Source organism: Palaemon carinicauda, chromosome 2, assembly GCF_036898095.1.
Source record: "Palaemon carinicauda isolate YSFRI2023 chromosome 2, ASM3689809v2, whole genome shotgun sequence".
Taxonomy (NCBI): Eukaryota; Metazoa; Arthropoda; class Malacostraca; order Decapoda; family Palaemonidae; genus Palaemon; species Palaemon carinicauda.
The window spans coordinates 120,261,736-120,282,339 of record NC_090726.1 but is presented as its reverse complement, the minus strand read 5'-3'; the positions used below and the strand labels follow the sequence as shown (position 1 = coordinate 120,282,339).

Here is a 20,604-nt window from a genome sequence, read left to right as displayed (position 1 = left end):
AACTGATTTGTCCTTTTTTCTCAATTTCTTTTTCATTTTCAGAGTGGTTTGTTGTTAGGCGTAATTTTGGTGTTGGTAACTGGCTTCATAACTAAAAAGACTTGTATGTTTCTTATACGATCTGCAATTATGGCGCGTAGAAGAAGCTATGAATTTTTAGGTACAGTATGTTCCAATGTTTATCCATCCTAATTTTTATTACGTTACTTGTTGCTTTATATGTGATGCTTTTAGATTGAAAATATTTCATCCTCCATTTTTAGTATTCTAAACAATTGCCTTGTAGCCTGGTAATTATTTCGGTGAATCATACCTGCGAGTCGTCACATTTCTAGTATTCTCGAAGCAAGAGTTTCTTGATTGTAAAACCAAAAATGAAAACTTTCTCCCCCTGCCCTTTATCCCATCTCTCCTGGCAGGGGGTACCGCACCTGCCAAGCAAACTCTGCTTCATATCATTCTCAATCCATTGGAGAACACACTCATTTGAGTGTTTTCATTTCATTTTTTTTTCTAGTAGCATTAGAACAAGATAAGCAAAGTACAGTATGTTTTACTTGGATTTTAAGATACATTTATATAACAAATGTGCTGTGATTGGGCTTTTGTTAGAGGATAAGAACCCCTTACTTTTGTTTTGGGTGTAGGGGGCCATTTATTTTGAGAAGATTATGGCAGAGTATGCCAATGTAGTGACTAAAAGAAATTGTGATTAAGGTATTAACTTTAAAAGAATTGAGAAGTAGCCAGGGAAATATTCAGATTAGAATTTTACCTCATTGCCTTATCTTTCAGTGATTTTCCCAGTATTTTTTGAAGCATTAAGTCTACATACACCAGTGCCTTGATATACAAATTTTTGAAGATATGAATAAGCTAATTTTGTCCCGTGCTTCGGTTTACACACCAAAAATTCAGTCACTAGTGCAGTACGGTCCCGAATTATGCGTGTTCGAATTATGCGATTCCCAATTTATGTGGTTGATACTTTTCAAGAATAAATTTTCTGTATCTGCAAAGCTATTCAAAGTCTGGAGTCAAGCACTACAAAACATATCAAATCTATTGTCTTTTAAAGTATATTGGTAGCCCCAAATACAGTGCTTGATAATAAATGTTACCAAATGATATTTATCTTACATTTTGTTATCATAATTTCATAATAAATAGCCTATTTAAGGAAAAATTCCATATCAACAATGAAATCAGCTTTTAACTATGCCAGTCCAGCTGACAAAATGTAAACAATTGTGGTTAGTTCTCGGCAATCTTTATCTTTCTCTAACCTTTCGATAATATTAATGGTAGTGTTAATGATGGTATATTCAAGCATTATTTTTGTTTAGTACACTATATATAAAAGCTTTAATTTTCCCTGTGGATGTTCAAGGTTTTCACACCGTAGGCTGGGTTCGTTTATCGGCAGTGAATGGCGTAAATTTCAGTAACAAGTCAGCAATATATTGCCATCTAAACAGTATAGATTTGCTTTACAATGATTTGTTTTGTATAGTACAAGGTGTAATTATAGAAACCCCTCTCTCAGAGAGAGAGAGAGAGAGAGAGAGAGAGAGAGAGAGAGAGAGAGAGAGAGAGAGAGAGAGAGAGAGAGAGAGCTCAAATCTGTGTGTGTGTGTGTGTGTGTGTAAGAAATAAAAGCTTATTTCACATATTACAACCTGAGTTTAAGAATGAAATTATCATGACTATTGTTAGTTGTGGTGATCAGTTCCACGCTTCAAGTGGTACAAGAATCAATAACACGTCATTCTATTACAACAGCCGATCTCTCTCTCTCTCTCTCTCTCTCTCTCTCTCTCTCTCTCTCTCTCTCTCTCTCTCTCTCACCCTTGTTATACAATACTTACATATATTGTAGATGAAGAAACTAAAATAGGTTTCTTTTAAAAGCGTCAATTCAATATGAAACATAGCTGAAAATATGAGATCCAATTTCGTCAGCAAACCACTATTTTTTTAGGAAACATCTTTTTATTCTAGAAAATTGCTACTATTTAAATAGTTAATTGTGCTTTAAGAAAACCCTGTACTTTTGTGTTAAATTTCGGAAATGTTTTATAAATCGAGTATTGCCGACTTATTTTTTTTCAACTTTTGGCTGTGATCAGATCAGCTGATGACTAGCTGCCACTCTCAAGAATGTGTGCAGACCAATACAATAACAAAGTATTGTTTACATCATTTCTTAACTTAATCAAAACATCTATACAGTTAATATTACATAACACCAATGTGTTATAACCTATCATATTTTTTTTTAGTATTTTTAAAACTATCATTATCTCTCTCTCTCTCTCTCTCTCTCTCTCTCTCTCTCTCTCTCTCTCTCTCTCTCTCTCTCTCTCTCTCTCTCTCTCTCTCTCTCTCTCTCTCTCTTTCTTTAGGCTATCTTATATTTCTTACCTCTCTCTATCTCTCTAACAAATGAAATCTTTGTTGCTTCACAAAGTTTGTTATATTAAAATCAACCATGGTTCAAATCTTCCTTACTTTCTCCAATTTTGCACCATCTCTGTCATATCGAACGTTTTAGCGGTAACCCAATTGTTCGATAACCTGCCTAGTACTTTTTTTTTTCTTTTGCTGGTGGTCCCATAATTGAGGTGGGTACAAGTTGACTAATAAGTGAAGTTAGGAAAAGTATTTTGGATATGGAAAGGACAATTGTCTTTCGTAACAGTTTAGAATACAGGTAATGCTTGACTTACGACCTACTGTATGTGACTTACGACGATTCGACTTAACGACAATTTTTTTCAGGGTGATGACGTCACAAGTCTATTGGAAATAGGACGAATATTTCCTTGAAAATAATTTTCTTGTATAAATACAAACTGATTTACCTTGGTAAATTATTATTTTCTTTTATTGTTAATATTCAGTATTTATTTTCAGTTAAAAATACATCAAGAAAAGTTTTAATATCTGTTGAGTTCATATTATATGTCTGGTGACGTCACATCACCGGCGCGGCGGAAAGCGTCCGGGCAATACAGTGATTTCCTTTCAATAGGCTAACGATTAATATTACTATTCCCTTTATCGAAATATTAAGTAACGATACAAAGTATTTTGTGGGTCTGTATCGGTTGTTATGAGTACTACGTAGCGTAAATTTTGACTGTACGCTAGTTATATTTAATCTGTGATAATAGATCGATGTTTATCCAAAGAAAGTATACGAATAGGACAAATATTTTCTTAAAAATAATATATTTCCTTTTACATTATAAAAATGAAATACTTTTGTTTGGTAAGTTAGTATTTTATTTTAATTTCTTGCAAGAAAGAAGAAAATGGATTTACATATTTTGCAAGTCATTCTTTGTAGAGTTTACGTCACGTGTCTTGTGCGTCATGTATTTGGCGGAAGCGCGCTGATAAACCGAATTATTTCCTTTCATTATGTTGCCGAGTAATCTTATTACAGCATTCCCATAATCGAAGCACTGAGTAACGATATCAAGCGTTTTAGTGGTCTGTATCATTAGTTATGAGATTAGTACAACTTACCGTAAAGTTAAGAAAAAAAATTTGTGACGTCATATTTCTGGCGGAAGGCGAGAGGCAAATCAAGTGATTTTCTTCCGATGCGTTTCTATTCCCATAATCGAACCATCGAATAAGGATATAAAGAATCTTCTAATAATTTTCAATGAAATAGGAAGGTTTAACTGCATTAAAAATCAAAATCTCCCAACCGAAAGTAAGTCAAAAGTAATTGTTGATTATTGAAATGTTCAAGAAATTAAAAAATAAAATATAAACGTGCTTTAATAAACCACAATTGAACACAATAATGTCTAATGAAATATGAAGGCTTAATATTGAACGAAAAATTGAATACTGCATGATACCTAATAATAAGATGAACTGTATGGAAACTGATTTTCTGTAACATATCGACGCTGATGTAATATTCATCATGAAGATATTTCTAATATGTTATGAAATAAAAAAAAAATAAAATTGCCATTCGCGTGTACGCCATATTTTGATACGGTAGGTAGCGGCACTTTCCGATCAGCTGATCATAACCAAAGATAAACAAAATTTTAAGTGATATTTGACTGGTAAAATGCTTCCAAAATTGAAAAGTAGAATACAAAAAAATGCATTAATAGAGCATATGATATCCTTTCAAAGAAGAAAATGGAATAATGATAGACAGTAATACAATATTGATAAAATATGATCGAGATGATTGCCGAATTACAACGCATCATAATAAATCTACGGAAACTTCACTTTTTAGTTCGACATACGATGAAATCGACTTACGACGCGTCTCGGTCCCAATCTCCGTCGTGAGTCGACGACTACCTGTAATCGTAAATTAGCATACTGTCATTAGCGGCAGTTTGCTACTGTTGGTTAAACGCAAACAAAACGGTTTTCCTGTTTTGCTACGTTGGTAGGAATTTATATGGACACGGTACTTAAAATATTTGTAATAACATAATATTTACTAAAAGCTCTTAATATCATTAGTTATCAGCTTGATCATTTGTGTTTAATGTGTTCGTTTATTCATTATGATCGACGATGGAGCGTACTGTAAACAAACGGAAGGTTTTGTTTTAGGCGGTGTGTTTCGTATAAATCGCATTCATTTAATTTATTTCGAAGTTCTAAGAAAAATTCAGTAAACCAACATTGGCAATAACAAATCATCATATAATCAATATTTGGTAAGATAGCTGGTGCTGCAAAAAATAACCTAAACACAGATTTGTAAAGGCGTTCATTTCTTCGCTATGATCGAAGATAATTGTAAACAAAACAACGAAATAAACAATACTGTATAACAAAAGCTAGTCTCTACAGTGATAATTTTACAATTAACTAGTTGTCTTATATAACAGATATGACTTTTAGGTCGTGTTATACGGTATTTACACCCTTCCTGGTTGTAATTTTAACCTTTTTTCAAGTTATTAAAACTTTAAAACAATAACTGTTTAATCTTCTTATAAGAACAATTTAATATTAGAAAATAGTATAGTATAGTACATAGAAACAAATTAAAATGGGTGGTAAACGCATTTGAAAAGGCAGGTTTCTGTTTGCCATGGCCCTAATGGAATTATTCCTGTTATTTTTTTCTAAATATGCGATTTTCCATTTACAGTATGGAGGACCATTTATTGACCAAATTCTCTCATAATTCAGGACCCTACTGTATTTTGATTGGTAATTTGTGACTAAAATTTTTATTAATATGACAAATTTGGAAGTAATTTGTATTTTTCCTAATGATACAACCTGCAGCTATTTATAGGGATTATCTTTTGGCAAAGCAGGAAGACTAGTCATAAATACTTTTTAAGTGAGGTATAACAACCAACTCGCTGGTTAGCAAGGGGCAGCCCGCTATTCCTCCCACTCACACACCAGTGTGTCTGACTCATTTTTGATTTTTGGCAGGACTTTCCAGGGTGACAGGTGATGGCAGGACAATTTATATAAATAACTATAAGTTGTATCGTAAGGAAAATTACAAATTACAGTCATTATGGTACAAACATCTGAGTTGCGAACTTTCAGTTTAGCAAATGCAAATTACCATAATCCAAAAATGTGTTCAAACTTCATGGAGTTATAATTTTGAAATAAGTGCCACTCCCGACTGGGTCGTTCCCGATGATGCCGCCACCAAGGCCGTTCAGCACTGACCCGCTTTACTCAAAATCAATGGTGTTTGTTATTGTGATCATTTTAGCTGTTTCTGTGTATTACCTCCACTGTATTTTTACCTTATTTACGTAAATTACAATAACATTAACTATGGCTGAAGATTAATGGTAGTAGTGTTAAGAAATGGCATGCCATTTCAGTGGAAATGAAAGTAGCCATTATCAAGAAACTAGATAGATGGCAAATATTGTTTGTTCATACCAGGTAAATTGTTCAACAATTGGCATAACTTATAAGACGACACCGTGATAACTAGTCTTTTCGTATGTACAATAAAGTCCTATAAACCATTTCATATTCTAAATCAGATTTTTTTAAACATAACTTACCCGGTAGTTATATATATAGCTTACGTCCCTGACGTCACGGCAGAAATTTCAAAACTCCCGCCAATCGCCGATTGGATAGCCAGGTGTACCACCTGCGCACCCTCCAATGAGGTACCTGGAACCATTCCATGATTCCTCAGATCTTCCCTGCCGTTGCTAGCGGCGACATTGTTGGATATTCTAGTCACTGATTACCTGATTTATTGCTGTTTACTTTGGTGATGTACAGTAGTTTGGTTTTGACTCTCGCTTGTTTGGATTTTCTTTTGGATATTCTTGGATTACTTTTGGATTTTGATATTTTGACCCTCGCTTGTTGATTTCTCTTATAAATATTCAAAATGGCCACCCCCCTGTAACTTTTAGAATGGGTGTAAGACCCGGTTAGCTAAGGCCTCTATTGATCCCCATTCGCTGTGCGTTAAATGCAGAGGTAAAGTATGTGAGTTGGGTGATCGTTGTGACGAATGCATTCTTTTATCTGAGAGTGAGGGGCTAGAGTTTGATCGCTATATGCGTAAACTAGAAAGAGATTGGTTGAGACGAAGTTCTTCTCGTTCTTCCAGAGACTTTTCCTCTTCCCTTGTCACCGAACCTAATCCTTCCCCTGTAGTGGTAGTTTCTGATCCCACTATTGTTACTGCTAATGAGCCTACACTTAAGGATATGATGGTGGCTATTCAACCTCTGGGTGCAAAGGTTGAATCGCTCGCGGCGGACATAACGCAATTAATGTCCGATGGGAAGCAGTTAAAATGTGACAGTGCTAGAAGTGAAGTGAATTTATTTAGTGCAGTGAAGGGTGCGCCTGCTCGGGCCTGTCGTTCTCCTAGTCTTAGACCTCTTCCAAGCTCCCCAACCCCTGGGAGAACGAATGTCGAATGACAAAAGGAAACGAGAGGCTTTAGCTCCCGAGCAGACGTCCCCTCGAGCGTACTTGTTGACGATTCCCAGGACGTTCGCCCTCACCATAGGAAAGGTGAGGTTAAGATGGTTTCTTCATCCTCGGATGACGCAGTACCTAAAAGAGGCTGGCGTCAAGCTTCCAGACCTTTCAAGAGGAAAATAGATAAAGTCAACCAGTGTCCTACCATGACACCGCAAGCTCCTGGTTGTAGCCATTGGAGCAGTCCGGAGCGGGTTCCTTCTTCCGTTGAGAGCTCGCCTGCTAAACGTCCTGCAAGGACGTCGGATTCTGTCAAGAATCTTTCAATTGCTGGTCAGTTGTCTGAACCGGGCATGACCTCGGTTCATGCTCCTCCTCCGCCGTCAGACTGGTTATCGCCATCTGGACACTCGGAGCGCTTTTTGAGCGGCGTGAAGAGCGATCTTGTGATAGACGTGACGTCCCCTGTATCACAACGAGTTGACCCGAACTTTAATATGCTACAAGAGATGCAACAGAGGCTCTCTTCATTCATGCAGAGTTACCAAGCTACAGACAATAAAAGAGTAGCAGGCCTGGATCCTGAACGCCAGGAAGCTTCTCTTCTGGACGCCAAGCGGTGTAAGGCTGTTAGTCAAGAGGTTCTTGACAACGAACGTCTTTTCATCTCCCCCGTTAGATGTCCTGATACTGTTCCTCATACGGAAAGTGGACATAGTCTTGATCTCGAATGTCAGGCAACCAAACATGACGCCAGGCGTCAAGTAGCCAGACGTGACATTGAGCGTCAAGCGACCAACCGTAACGTCGAGCGTCCATCAGGGCAAGGCGCCGAGCGTTCTTCTCAACGTGACGTTGAACGGCCTCCAGAACGTGATCCCAAACGTCCAGCAAACCGTGACGTTGAGTGTACAGCCATACGTGACGTCGAGCGTCCTACAGAGCGAGGCGGCGAGCGTCCTACTAGACGTAGCGTTGAACGTCCTTCAGGACATGATTTTGAGCGCACAGCAAAGCGCGACGTCGAGTGTCCAGCTAGACGTGATGTCGAGCGTCCTACAGAGCGAGGCGTCGAGCGTCCTCCTAAGCGTGACGTTGAACGTCATAGAGGACGTGATCTCGAGCGTCCAGTAAACCGTGATGTCGAGCGATCAGCTAGACGTGACGTCGAGCGTCCTATAAAGCAGGACATTGAACGTCCAACGAGACGCGATGTCGAGCGTCCTCCAGGACGCGACGTTGAGTGGCAAGCAGCCAGACAGAACGTCGAGCGTCGAGCGGTACGCGGCGTCGAGTGTCAGACGTCAGACAGGACGTGACATCGAGCGTTATACAGCTCGTGACACCGAGCGGCGAACATCTTTTCGTGTTGCCGGTAGTCAAGAAGTGAGGCATGACTTTGAGGAGGAAATCCTCGGACTTCATGATGATACTAGTCATATCAGATGTCGTGATCAAGAACACTTTAGTTCCAATTGCTTTGATCGCGAGCGTTTCGCCGAGCGTCAAGCGGTAGATCAACAAGGCGACAGACATGATGATCTGGGGTCTCTTGACGCCAGAAGTCAGGACCTTCGTGAAATGGATCCTGATAAGCACAATGTCGTTACTCCCGTCGGGGCTTTGTCAAAGGAAAACATTGACGATCACCTTTCCCTTGTTGAATTGTTTGAGGAGTTATCAGAACGAGAAGATTCTAAGTCGTTTCGTCCTTCAGTGGATCTTAAGAAACTCATGAAAGCTTTTAACGATGAGTTTCCAGATTCTTTTGTGCCCGTTGCTCCACATTCGCCACCCTCTGAATTCATACTTTGGAAATCGTCAAGGAAGTCTCTTTTTACCAAAATGGTTCTGTCACGGTCCTCAAAGAGAGCTCTAAGGTCGATGGGGGACTGGATGGAGTCCAAAAAGGACCAAGGAAAGGCGGCCTTCACATTTCCTCCAACGACTAGCATCTAGATCTAGTATATGGTACGAGACGGGAGAAGTTCTCGGCTTGGGAGTTCCTGCCTCTGCCCAGGGAGATTTCTCGAGTCTTGTAGACGCTCCTCGTCAGTCGACCATGAGGAAGACCAAGATTCTCTGGTCTACCTCAGAGTTAGACCATCTTCTCAAAGGTGTCTTTAGAGCCTTCGAGGTTTTCAACTTCCTCGATTGGACTCTGGGAGCCTTGGGCAAGAAAGTTTCTGCCCTTAAAGAGGGTGATACTATTAGTGTAATCCACATCATGTCCTGTATGGATAAGGCATTACGGGACGGATCTAATGAGTTGGCAGCACTCTTTTCAGCAGGGATCCTTAAGAAAAGAGCTCAGATGTGTTTGTTTCTGTCTTGGGGTTACTCCCTTTCAGAGATCGGAATTGTTATATGCTCCTCTGTCTTCCTCTCTTTTTTCCACAAGAACTCAGTTGAGAGATTTCATCCGCATTAACTCAGAAGGCCACCCAAGATCTGGTCTCAAAGACGGCAAGAAAGGTCCTACCAATTTCCTTCTCTAGCCGCAAGCCAAAGGAAGAAGCACCATTTCCTAAGTTCTCTTAGCCCTTTCGAGGGAAGACTTCCAGCAGGGGTAGCTCCAGGCCCGATGGAAGGAGAGCAAAGAGGAGAGGATTCAGAACAGGGCAAAGCAGAGTCTGACTGCTTTCGCCTTCAGGCAGTAGGAGCCAGACTACACAACTTCTGGCGAGCGTGGGAGGAGAGAGGAGCAGACCTTTGGTCAGTACATCTTCTGGAGGAGGGTTACAAAATCCCTTTTATAGGGAAACTTCCTTTGGTTTCAGCTCCAGTAGATCTCTCTCCCAGATACAGAGAGGAGTCAAAGAGGCAAGCGTTACAATTTCAAGTGTCTCTCTTGTTGGAGAAGGTGCTGGACTTACGATCACCAGGCTTTTACAACCGCCTGTTCCTGGTTCCCAAGAACTTGGGGGGATGGCGTCCAGTCCTGGATGTAAGTGCACTAAACACGTTTGTCCAGGAGACAAAGTTCTCTATGGAGACTTAAAAGTCAGTTCTTGCAGCAGTAAGAAAGGGCGACTGGATGATCTCATTAGACCTCCAGGACGCCTACTTTCACATCCCCATTCATCCGAGCTTCAAGCATTTTCTGAGGTTCGTCTTCAAGGGGGAAGTGTTTCAATTTTGAGGTCTGTGTTTCGGCCTCAGCACCACCCCTCAAATATTTTCGAAACTAATGCTAAATGTAGTAAGAATTCTCCACTCAAGAGGCATTGGAGCCTCCCTGTATCTCGACGATTGGCTTCTCAGAGCTCACTCATACGATCACTGCCTGAAGGATCTCCAGACAACTTTGAGACTAACAGAAGAATTGGGTCTTCTTGTCAACAAGGACAAGTCTCTTCTGACACCATCACAAGAGATACTTTATTTGGGGATGGTGATTCAGAGTCGGATTTTTCGGGCTTTTCCGTCTCCCTTAAGGACGAAACAAGCCATCTTGAAACTGCAATCTTTTCTAAAGAAGAAGAAGTGTTTTGCGAGGAAGTGGATGAGTCTGTTGGGAACCCTCTCCTCGTTGGAACAGTTTGTCTCTCTAGGAAGGCTGAATCTTTGTCCTCTCCAATTCCACCTCAATCATCATTGGAACAAGGAGAAGGATCTAGAGACGATGTGCATTCCTATTACGGAAGCCATAAGAAGTTGCCTTCAGTGGTGGAACGATCCGGACAGGTTCCAAGAAGGTTACCCCTTAGAACAGAAGAACCCAGACCTTGTGTTGTGTTCCGACGCCTCGGACTCGGGGTGGGGAGCAACACTGGGCAAGTTGGAAGTTTTGGGGTTGTGGACAGAGGTTCAGAAGAACTTCCTCATCAACCAAAAAGAACTGTTAGCAGTCCTGTTGGCCCTCAGAAGCTTCGAAAGGTCAGTTTTGAACAAAGTGGTGCCGGTCAATGCCAACAACACCACAGCATTGGCTTACATTGCCAAGCAAGGCGGAACCCACTCGATGTCCCTTTACGAGACTGCGTGGAATCTCCTCATCTGGGCAAAGGAAAGGAATGTAGTTCTGATGACAAGATTCATTCAAGGGGAGAAGAACGTGATGGCAGTCATCCTCAGCAGGAGAGGTCAAATTCTGTCCACAGAATGGACGCTCCATTAACCCTGGATAGGTACGGTGGGTCGTTTGCGACCCCGAGCGTCAAAAAAAAACAGGTTTTTCTCACGTGACTCACCCCTGTGACTGAATTTGTGGGTGATCGACCTGCAGGAGGTGTCTCCCCTACACGCTCTAGTAGTGTCCAGATGTGCATTGCTGTAGCTGTACTCCTTCCCCGATTTCTGAGACGCGTCGGGGTCGTTCGCGTCCGAGTTTACCCTTCTGAGGTAGTTTGCATAATTATCAAAGTTATTACGTATTATGAAATTGTCGTAGAATGGTGCAACTTGTATAGGTTATCAGTTGTGGAAAGTCTTGGTGGATTGTTTGGCTACCATGTGCATGTTTTTTTTTTTAGTTAAAATGTCGTTCATCACCACGAGGACCATTTTACCGCGAGTGCCCCTTTTTCATTTTTTTTCATTTTTTTGCCAAGTCATTTTTCCGTAAGATATTGCCAAATACTGTCGTAAAACTTTTGCTTGTTTAGTGTTGGAAAGTGTGTCTAGATGATCTGGCTACCCATGCATGACTTTGTTTTTGTCAGATACGACGTAGTTATTGGTATATTGGGTATTTAACTGCGGTTACCAATTTCTGTTTTTTTTTCAATATTTGTAAAAATTACTACGTAGTAAGGAATTGCCGTATATTATTCATTTTTTTTTCATGTTTATGTGTTAGAAAGTGTGCCTTGATGGTTGGGCTAACACGTGCATGTCTTTTTTTTTATCTGAGATGTCGTATATTAGAATGTCGGGCATTTTACCGCGAGTGTCCCTTTTTAATTTTTTTTAATTTTTTTGCCAAGTCATTTTTCCGTAAGATATTGCGAAATAGTGTCGTAAAACTTTTGCTTTTTTAATGTTGGAAAGTGTGTCTAGATGATCTGGCTACCCATGCGTGATTTTGTTTTTGTCAGATACGACGTAGTTATTGGTATATTGGGTATTTAACTGCGGTTGCCAATTTCTGTTTTTTTTTCAATATTTGTAAAAATTTACTACGTAGTAAGGAATTGCCGTATATTATTGATTTTTTTTTCATGTTTATGTGTTAGAAAGTGTGCCTTGATGGTTGGGCTAACACGTGCATGTCTTTTTTTTTTATCTGAGATGCCGTATATTAGAATGTTGGGCATTTTTCCGCGAGTGCCCCTTTTTATATGTTTTGCATTTTTTTGCTTAGTCATGTTACCGTAAGGAATTGGCAAGTAGTGTCGCAAAACTTATATTTTTATAGTGTTGGAAAGTGTTTCTAGATGATCTGGCTACCCATGCCTATTTTTTTTTTAGCCAGATATGGCGTATATATAAGTATGTGTTCGATTTTCCTGTGATTGCCATTTTTTCGTTTTTTCCCATTTCTTTCAAAATTACTACGTACTAAGGAACTATCACAGAGTAATATTTCATTTATATGTTTATTTGTCGGAAAATATGCCTTGATGGTTTGCCTAGCACGTGGCTGAAATTTTTTTTTTCTGAAATGCCGTATATTAGAATGGCCATTTTTCCACGAGTGCCCCTTTTTATTTGTTTTGCATTTTTTTGCTTAGTCATGTTACCGTAAGGAATTGGCAAGTAGTGTCGCAAAACTTATATTTTTATAGTGTTGGAAAGTGTTTCTAGATGATCTGGCTACCCATGCCTATCTTTTTTTTAGCCAGATATGGCGTATATATAGGTATGTGTTCGATTTTCCGGTGATTGCCATTTTTTCGTTTTTTCCCAATTCTTTCAAAATTACTACGTACTAAGGAACTATCACAGAGTAATGATTCCTCTAGATGTTTATTTGTCGGAAAATTTTGTTTACTTTTTTTTTGATTGAATATCATCAAATTTTTTTAGCTAAAATATTGTTTTAAATTTTTTTTTTCGATTTTATTTCCCTTCAAAAAAATTTTTTTGGGTCAGAATTTTAATTTTATAGTCGTAAAATAATCGACAATTATCCAGCAACCCACCATACAATTTTTATGCATATCCAATAATAATTAGATTAGTAAATAACACCTTGAAATTGACATACCCTTCCTACATTTCAAGTGGCAGATTAGGGAGTCTGAGTCAGTGTGGTTGGCGGCCATTTTGTGGACATATCCGAAGCGTAAGCTGCCCTATCTATATATATTCTTGTTCCCTATAGAATTTGTGATATTTTGGTATATTTTTACCTGCATAAATATCATATTATATATTAAATATATGTATTTTTTTACGAAATTTCCAAGTACTCAAAAAATTACCTTTAGATATGGCCCCTGATATAAATGTAATTTACAAAATAATGAAGATTTTTTTACATATTTCTATTTTAGGATAACATATGTTTATTCCCTAAAAAAATTAGCCACTTCCTATTTCATTTGGGTACCCAAAAAAATTCATGAAATTTGGACAATTTTTTTTGGCCAAAAAAAGTTACCCTTTTTTTCTCATTTCAGATCTTCACCTCCATGGGTCTGACTTCATCCAAAATACATCAAGATGTGTCCTAAACATTCAAGAATCAATTCCTAAAAGGATTTGTGTATATATGTATAAACTTTTTTTTTATGAATTTTTATGTCAGGTCTTTTTTTTTTTCTACTTAATTTTTTAAAATATTTATAATAAATAGTTTTTCTGCAGATGAGTAGTATTTATCTTTACAGTTGTTTTAAGCATTCATTGAAGTTTTTTTTGGCAAAAGAAAAAAGGAGGTTACTGCAAAAACTGATTTTTCAAGAATTTTTTTTGGCGTCGGGGTCGTTCGCGTCCGAGTATACCCTTAAAGGGGTGTCCGAGGACCGTACCTATCCAGGGTTAAGAAGTATGCAAGAACCTGTGGCGACTTTGGGGTCGCCCGAGCATAGACCTTTTCGCGACCTCAAAGACAAAGAGGCTAGAGACTTATTGCTCCCCAGTGCCAGATCTCAAAGCAGTCCACACAGATGCTTTCCTGTTAAATTGGTCCAATCTGGACGTGTACGTTTTTCCACCGTTCAAGATCCTTTACATAGTGTTATAAAAGTTTGTGGCAAGCGAAGGGACCAGAATGACTCAAGTGATCCCCTTTTGGCTCTCAAGAGAATGGTTCACAGAGGTACTGGAATGGATGGTGGACACTCCAAGAAGCCTTCCATTAAGAGTAGATTTACTCAAACAACCCTACTTGGAAAGGTACCATCAAAGTCTCCAAAATCTTCAGCTAACTGCCTTCAGACTATCGAAAAACTCACAAGAGCTAGAGGTTTATCGAAGGAGGCAGTTAGGGCTATTGCAAGAGCAAGAAGGACTTCGACCATCAGGGTTTATCAATCCAAGTGGGAGGTTTTTAGAGAATGGTGCAGAGTCAACTCTGTTTCCTCTCCCAGTACCTCTGTAGCTCAGATTGCTGACTTCCTGTTATACCTGCGAAGGAAGCGCAATTTTTCATCCTCTACCATCAAGGGATACAGGAGTATGCTAACAACTGTATTCAGGCACAGAAACTTAGACCTTTCGAATGATAAAGACCTACAGGAACTTCTAAAATCTTTTGATACATCAAAGCAACGGCACCAGGATTCACCAGCTTGGAATCTGGATATAGTCCTGAAGTTCCTTATGAGTGACAGGTTTGAGCCCTTGCACTCCTCCTTTAAGGACCTGAGGATGAAGACTTTTCTTGGTGAGTCTAGCAACAGCCCAAAGACTTAGTGAAATCCACGCGTTTAGTAAAAACGTTGGTTTTCGAGATAACAAAGCTATCTGCTCATTGCAGTTAGGCTTTCTCGCCAAGAATGGACGCCCTTCTCAACCTTGGCCCAAGGCTTTTGAGATTCCGAATCTTTCAGATGTGGTTGGCGAAGAGTTGGAGAGAGTCCTATGCCCAGTAAGAGCCCTGAAGTTCTACCTGGACAGAACTAAAGAGTTGCGAGGCAAGTCGGAAGCTCTGTGGTGCTCGGTCAAGAAGCCCTCGTTGCAGATGTCAAAGAATGCCCTTTCATTCTTCATCAGACTTTTAATAAGAGAGGCTCATACACATTGCGGTGAGACAGACCTTAGACTTTTAAAGGTCAAGACGCACGAAGTTAGAGCTGTAGCAACTTCAGTGGCCTTCAAACAGAATAGATCGTTGCAGAGCATTATGGACACAACCTTTTGGAGGAGTAAATCTGTGTTCGCTTCACACTATTTGAAAAGTGTTCGAACTCTTTATGAGGACTGCTACACTCTGGGACCATTCGTAGCAGCGAGTGCAGTACAGACAGTCCCCAACTAACGAACACAATAGGGACCGAGAGTCTGTTCGTAATGCTGTTCGTAATGCGGATTGTTCGTAATTCGTTAGTGTTAAATTTTGGTATAGGGTAAGTGTAACCTAACTCAGATGTCTACGATTTTCAGCCGTAGAAGTCAACAAATAGCCCCATTTCATATAAAATAGGTTATTACAAATATTTCACTTTATCATATTACATTAGTCTGTATAATACTGTAAAGTTCAGTACACTATGTTGTTGTTAGTCGTGGCGATCAATTTCTCACAAAACAAAAACACGGCATTCGATTGCAACAGCTGATTCATTCTCTCTCTCTCTCTCTCTCTCTCTCTCTCTCTCTCTCTCTCTCTCTCTCTCTCTCTCTCTCTCTCTCTCTCTCTCTCTCTCTCTCGTGTTATACAATACTTGCATATAGATGAAGAAACTAAAATTAGTTTTCTTAGTGTCAATTAAATACGAAACGAAAAAATTATGCCGAGTCTACATCCATATCAATCGTAGCTAAAAACACGGCATTCGATTACAACAGCTGATTCATTCTCTCTCTCTCTCTCTCTCTCTCTCTCTCTCTCTCTCTCTCTCTCTCTCTCTCTCTCTCTCTCTCTCGTGTTATACAATACTTGCATATAGATGAAGAAACTAAAATTAGTTTTCTTAGTGTCAATTAAATACGAAACGAAAAAATTATGCCGAGTCTACATCCATATCAATCGTAGCTAAAAACACGGCATTCGATTACAACAGCTGATTCATCTCTCTCTCTCTCTCTCTCTCTCTCTCTCTCTCTCTCTCTCTCTCTCTCTCTCTCTCTCTCTCTCTCTCTCTCTCTCGTGTTATACAATACTTACATATAGATGAAGAAACTAAAATTAGTTTTCTTAGTGTCAATTAAATACGAAACGAAAAAATTATGCCGAGTTTACATCCATTTCAATCGTAGCTAAAAATACGGCATCCGATTTCATCAGCAAACCAGTATTTATTGGGAAACATCATTTTATTCTAGAAAATTGCTACTCTTTAAATAGTTAATTGCTCATTAAGAAAGCATGTACTTTTATTTTTAAATTTCGGGTGTGTTTTAAAAATCGAGTATTGTTGACTTCTTTTTGTTTTACTTTTGGCTGTGATCAGATCAGCTGACGTCTAGCTGCCGCCCTTGAGAGCGTGCGAATACACTAACAAAGTATCGTTTATACCATTTCTTAACTTATTGAAACCGTCTATACAGTTGATATTACATAAGCACCAATGTGTTATAACCTATCAATTTTTTTTGTTTATTACATTTAAAACAACACATACACACTCTCTCTCTCTCTCTCTCTCTCTCTCTCTCTCTCTCTCTCTCTCTCTCTCTCTCTCTCTCTCTCTCTCTCTCTCTGTGGGCTACTTTTCACTACCTCCCATTCCTTACCTCTCTCTATCTCTCTAACAAATGATATCTTTGTTGCTCCTCAAAGTTTCATTTATATTGAAAATCAATCATGATTCAATTTTCCTTACTTTCTCCAATCTCGCACCATCTGTCACATCGAATGTTATAGCGGTAACTTAATTGTTTGGCAACTTTAAAAATCGGGCTACTACTTGCTTCTTCTCATACTTTTATTTTAGATGGTTTCATAATTGAGGGGGGTACAAGTTGACTTATAACTGAAGTTAGGAAAAGTATTTTGGATATGGAATGGACAATCATCTTTAGTAACAGTTTAGAATTATCGTAAATTATCATTCTGTCTTTAGCGGCAGTTTGTTATTAATGATTAAACGTGGCCCCCCCCCCCAAAAAAAAAAAGTTTTCCTACTTTGCTACGTATGTAGGATTTTATATAGATACGGTAAATAATATTTGTAATAACATATTTACTAAAAGCTTTTAATATCATTATTTATCACTTTCATCATGCATGTTTAATGCCTTCGTTTGTTTATTATGATGGAAGGTTTCCGTTTTAGACGGCGTCATAAAGAAAAACATTATATAAATGGCATTCATTTAATTTATTTGGAAGTCCTAAGAAAAATTAAGTAGAACATTGGTAATAACAAAATCAACACATAGTCAATACAAGTCGGGAGTGGCGCTAATTTAAAAATTTAAACTTGCGATGAAATCTACGGATGTTTACGAACATGTTTGGACTTCTGTCAATTTATTTTCGTATATCCGGATGTTCGTAACACGGATGTTGGTATCTTGGGGAGCGTCTGTAGTGGGGGAAGGATCCACCACTACATTCCCATAATCCTAATACCTTTTTCTTCTCTTGGAACTTTTAATTTGTTTTTATGGTGGTTTTGTGGAGATTGTGACAGTCTTCCGCAATCATTGATTTAGTCAGGTGGTCAATTTTGTTCCTTGAGAGTGCCCGGAACTGGGAATTGGTAGAGGTTCTGTCACATAGAGGTATGCACACCAGTTTGACAGCTCCTAGAGGTCTTCAGCTCCCTGGGAGGATTGCTGGATCTCATAAGGAAAGCGGACATAATGAGGCAGAGAATCATTGAAGTCAGCTTCCTTATCAGGTACGAACCCTTAAGCTTGTTTTTATTAACTCTTAAGTAGAATTCCAACTATATTGGCTCTCTAACCCTCCACCAAAGGTGTTAATCAGTTATATATATAACTACCGGGTAAGTTATATGTTTAAAAATGATATTTTCATTTTAAAATAAATTTTTGAACATACTTACCCGGTAGTTATATATACCGTATTTCCCGTGTGATAAGACGCTACAAGTGGTAAGACGCACCCTTAAATTAGCAAGGCAGTTTTAGAAAAAAAAATTGAGGATTAAAAACTTCTTAGCAGCAGAAATTCATGGTCAGCGACTCTAGCGTGATTATTGTCTTGCACAGTAACTTTTCTTATTTTGGGTGTATTATTTATTAGCTATATGCCGATTATCCCAATTCCATTACATATTGTTATAAGAAACAACTAAACCAGTCGTAGTTCCCACCAAAAATATACGTTTACTCAAAGTGCTTGGTGTTTCATGTGTTTACATGAAAGCAGTGTTGCCAAAGGTTCTCTATAAAATTTTGGTAAAGATTTAAAATTCTAGTAATAGTTCCAAAATTCCTCATATACCCTATAAATTTTCACACAAAATGTGGTTATTAATTATATTCTATAAATTCTTTTAGGTGGAATACTTCCACTTCTGTTTATAGGATTCTGGGTCTAGTTACTTTTTTGCTAACTTGGTAATACTGCACCCAACTAACAGACGTTTTTGGGTTCAGGCCATGTCGTCCTGATGGAAGTTCCTTCTTAGTAGCTTCCTAGGTTATATTTGACTACAGTGATATATCCCAGAGAATTTTACTAAAGGTATCCAGAATTCTAACTCCTGGAGCGAGTATCCCTTATATTTTTAAAAGGAATATCACATAATATCAGAGGACGTATTCTTGACACGTCACATAGCTATCTACACCCCTAATAGCGTTTACGCTTCGGGAGGGGAAAGTGGCAAGAATTATAGGAAAGCCGTTATTAAGGCAACACTCCTACTGTACTGTAATTGGGCGCCAGCCCGCCTCTGCGTGGCGCCATCTATAGTCCATTTCTTTTATCGAGGCAGATTTGCACCGACTCGCAGCGGTGCCCTTTTATCTCGGAAAATTTCCCTGATCGCTGATTGGTTAGAATTATCTCGTCCAACCAATCAGCGATTAGGAAACTTTTCCGAGCTAAAAGGGCACCGCTGCGAGTCGGTGCAAATCTGCATCGCTAAAAGAAATTGACTATAGTCATTCTTTTTCTTGTAGCGCACTAGACCGGTGTTTATCCCGTGTTATCTCTCGCTATTTTGGATTGTTTTGCTGCTATGATATCTTCCCCAGCCTCATCTGCCTCTGGAAAGTTAAGCATTATCTTTGAATTGTATAAATGTAAGCTCTTGCCAGTTTTTTCCTTGAATTAAGATCGTAATTAACGTAACAAGAGCTGTTGCCAGCCGGATGGCGTCATGGACGCGGTCGTTCTTTGCATGTACATTTAGTTAGCCAGAACGACTTTCCCGGCATTCATCGCTTTAATAACTTTTAGCTATTTAGCAAATTAGCTAGGAATGATTATATTATGCCCTTGTTGTCGTGGATTTGGTAGAATTATGACCGAGCCCCACGAGTGCTAGGATTCCTAGCCTAGGCACCTACACACTTCATGCATGATATAACCTTCCTGGTAAAGTTTTATTAAAGCTCGGGCAATATTTTATACAATTAAGATATTACTGCATAAAAATTTTCCTCTTCCAAGATAGTATACGAGAGAGTTTCGGTGACCGTTTCTCATCTGCGCCTAGGCTACCAGCCTAGGGGCTTTAGTATACTTTCTTACATGCCCCCAATTGCTCTTGTATCGTCTTTCAAGTGGAGACTGACACCTCCTATACCTTTCAAGTCGATACCAATCTCCTTGTGAGATTTAACCCTGGATAGGTACGGTGGGTCGTTTGCGACCCCGAGCGTCAAAAAAAAACAGGTTTTTCTCACGTGACTCACCCCTGTGACTGAATTTGTGGGTGATCGACCTGCAGGAGGTGTCTCCCCTACACGCTCTAGTAGTGTCCAGATGTGCATTGCTGTAGCTGTACTCCTTCCCCGATTTCTGAGACGCGTCGGGGTCGTTCGCGTCCGAGTTTACCCTTCTGAGGTAGTTTGCATAATTATCAAAGTTATTACGTATTATGAAATTGTCGTAGAATGGTGCAACTTGTATAGGTTATCGGTTGTGGAAAGTCTTGGTGGATTGTTTGGCTACCATGTGCATGTTTTTTTTTTTAGTTAAAATGTCGTTCATCACCACGAGGACCATTTTACCGCGAGTGCCCCTTTTTCATTTTTTTTCATTTTTTTGCCAAGTCATTTTTCCGTAAGATATTGCCAAATAGTGTCGTAAAACTTTTGCTTGTTTAGTGTTGGAAAGTGTGTCTAGATGATCTGGCTACCCATGCATGACTTTGTTTTTGTCAGATACGACGTAGTTATTGGTATATTGGGTATTTAACTGCGGTTACCAATTTCTGTTTTTTTTCAATATTTGTAAAAATTACTACGTAGTAAGGAATTGCCGTATATTATTCATTTTTTTTTCATGTTTATGTGTTAGAAAGTGTGCCTTGATGGTTGGGCTAACACGTGCATGTCTTTTTTTTTATCTGAGATGTCGTATATTAGAATGTCAGGCATTTTACCGCGAGTGTCCCTTTTTAATTTTTTTTAATTTTTTTGCCAAGTCATTTTTCCGTAAGATATTGCGAAATAGTGTCGTAAAACTTTTGCTTT

At 38.9% G+C, this 20,604-nt stretch overlaps 1 protein-coding gene across 3 annotated transcripts in view; it reads left to right on the top strand.

The window, feature by feature from the left end:
- LOC137620967 (putative sodium-coupled neutral amino acid transporter 10) overlaps positions 1-20,604 on the top strand; it is a 287,910-nt gene that overhangs the window by 112,895 nt on the left and 154,411 nt on the right. For all 3 annotated transcript variants that reach the window (XM_068351409.1, XM_068351419.1, XM_068351414.1), the window contains exon 3: positions 43-160. In XM_068351409.1, the coding sequence (XP_068207510.1) occupies positions 43-160 (118 nt within the window). The remainder of the gene's footprint in view (positions 1-42; positions 161-20,604) is intronic.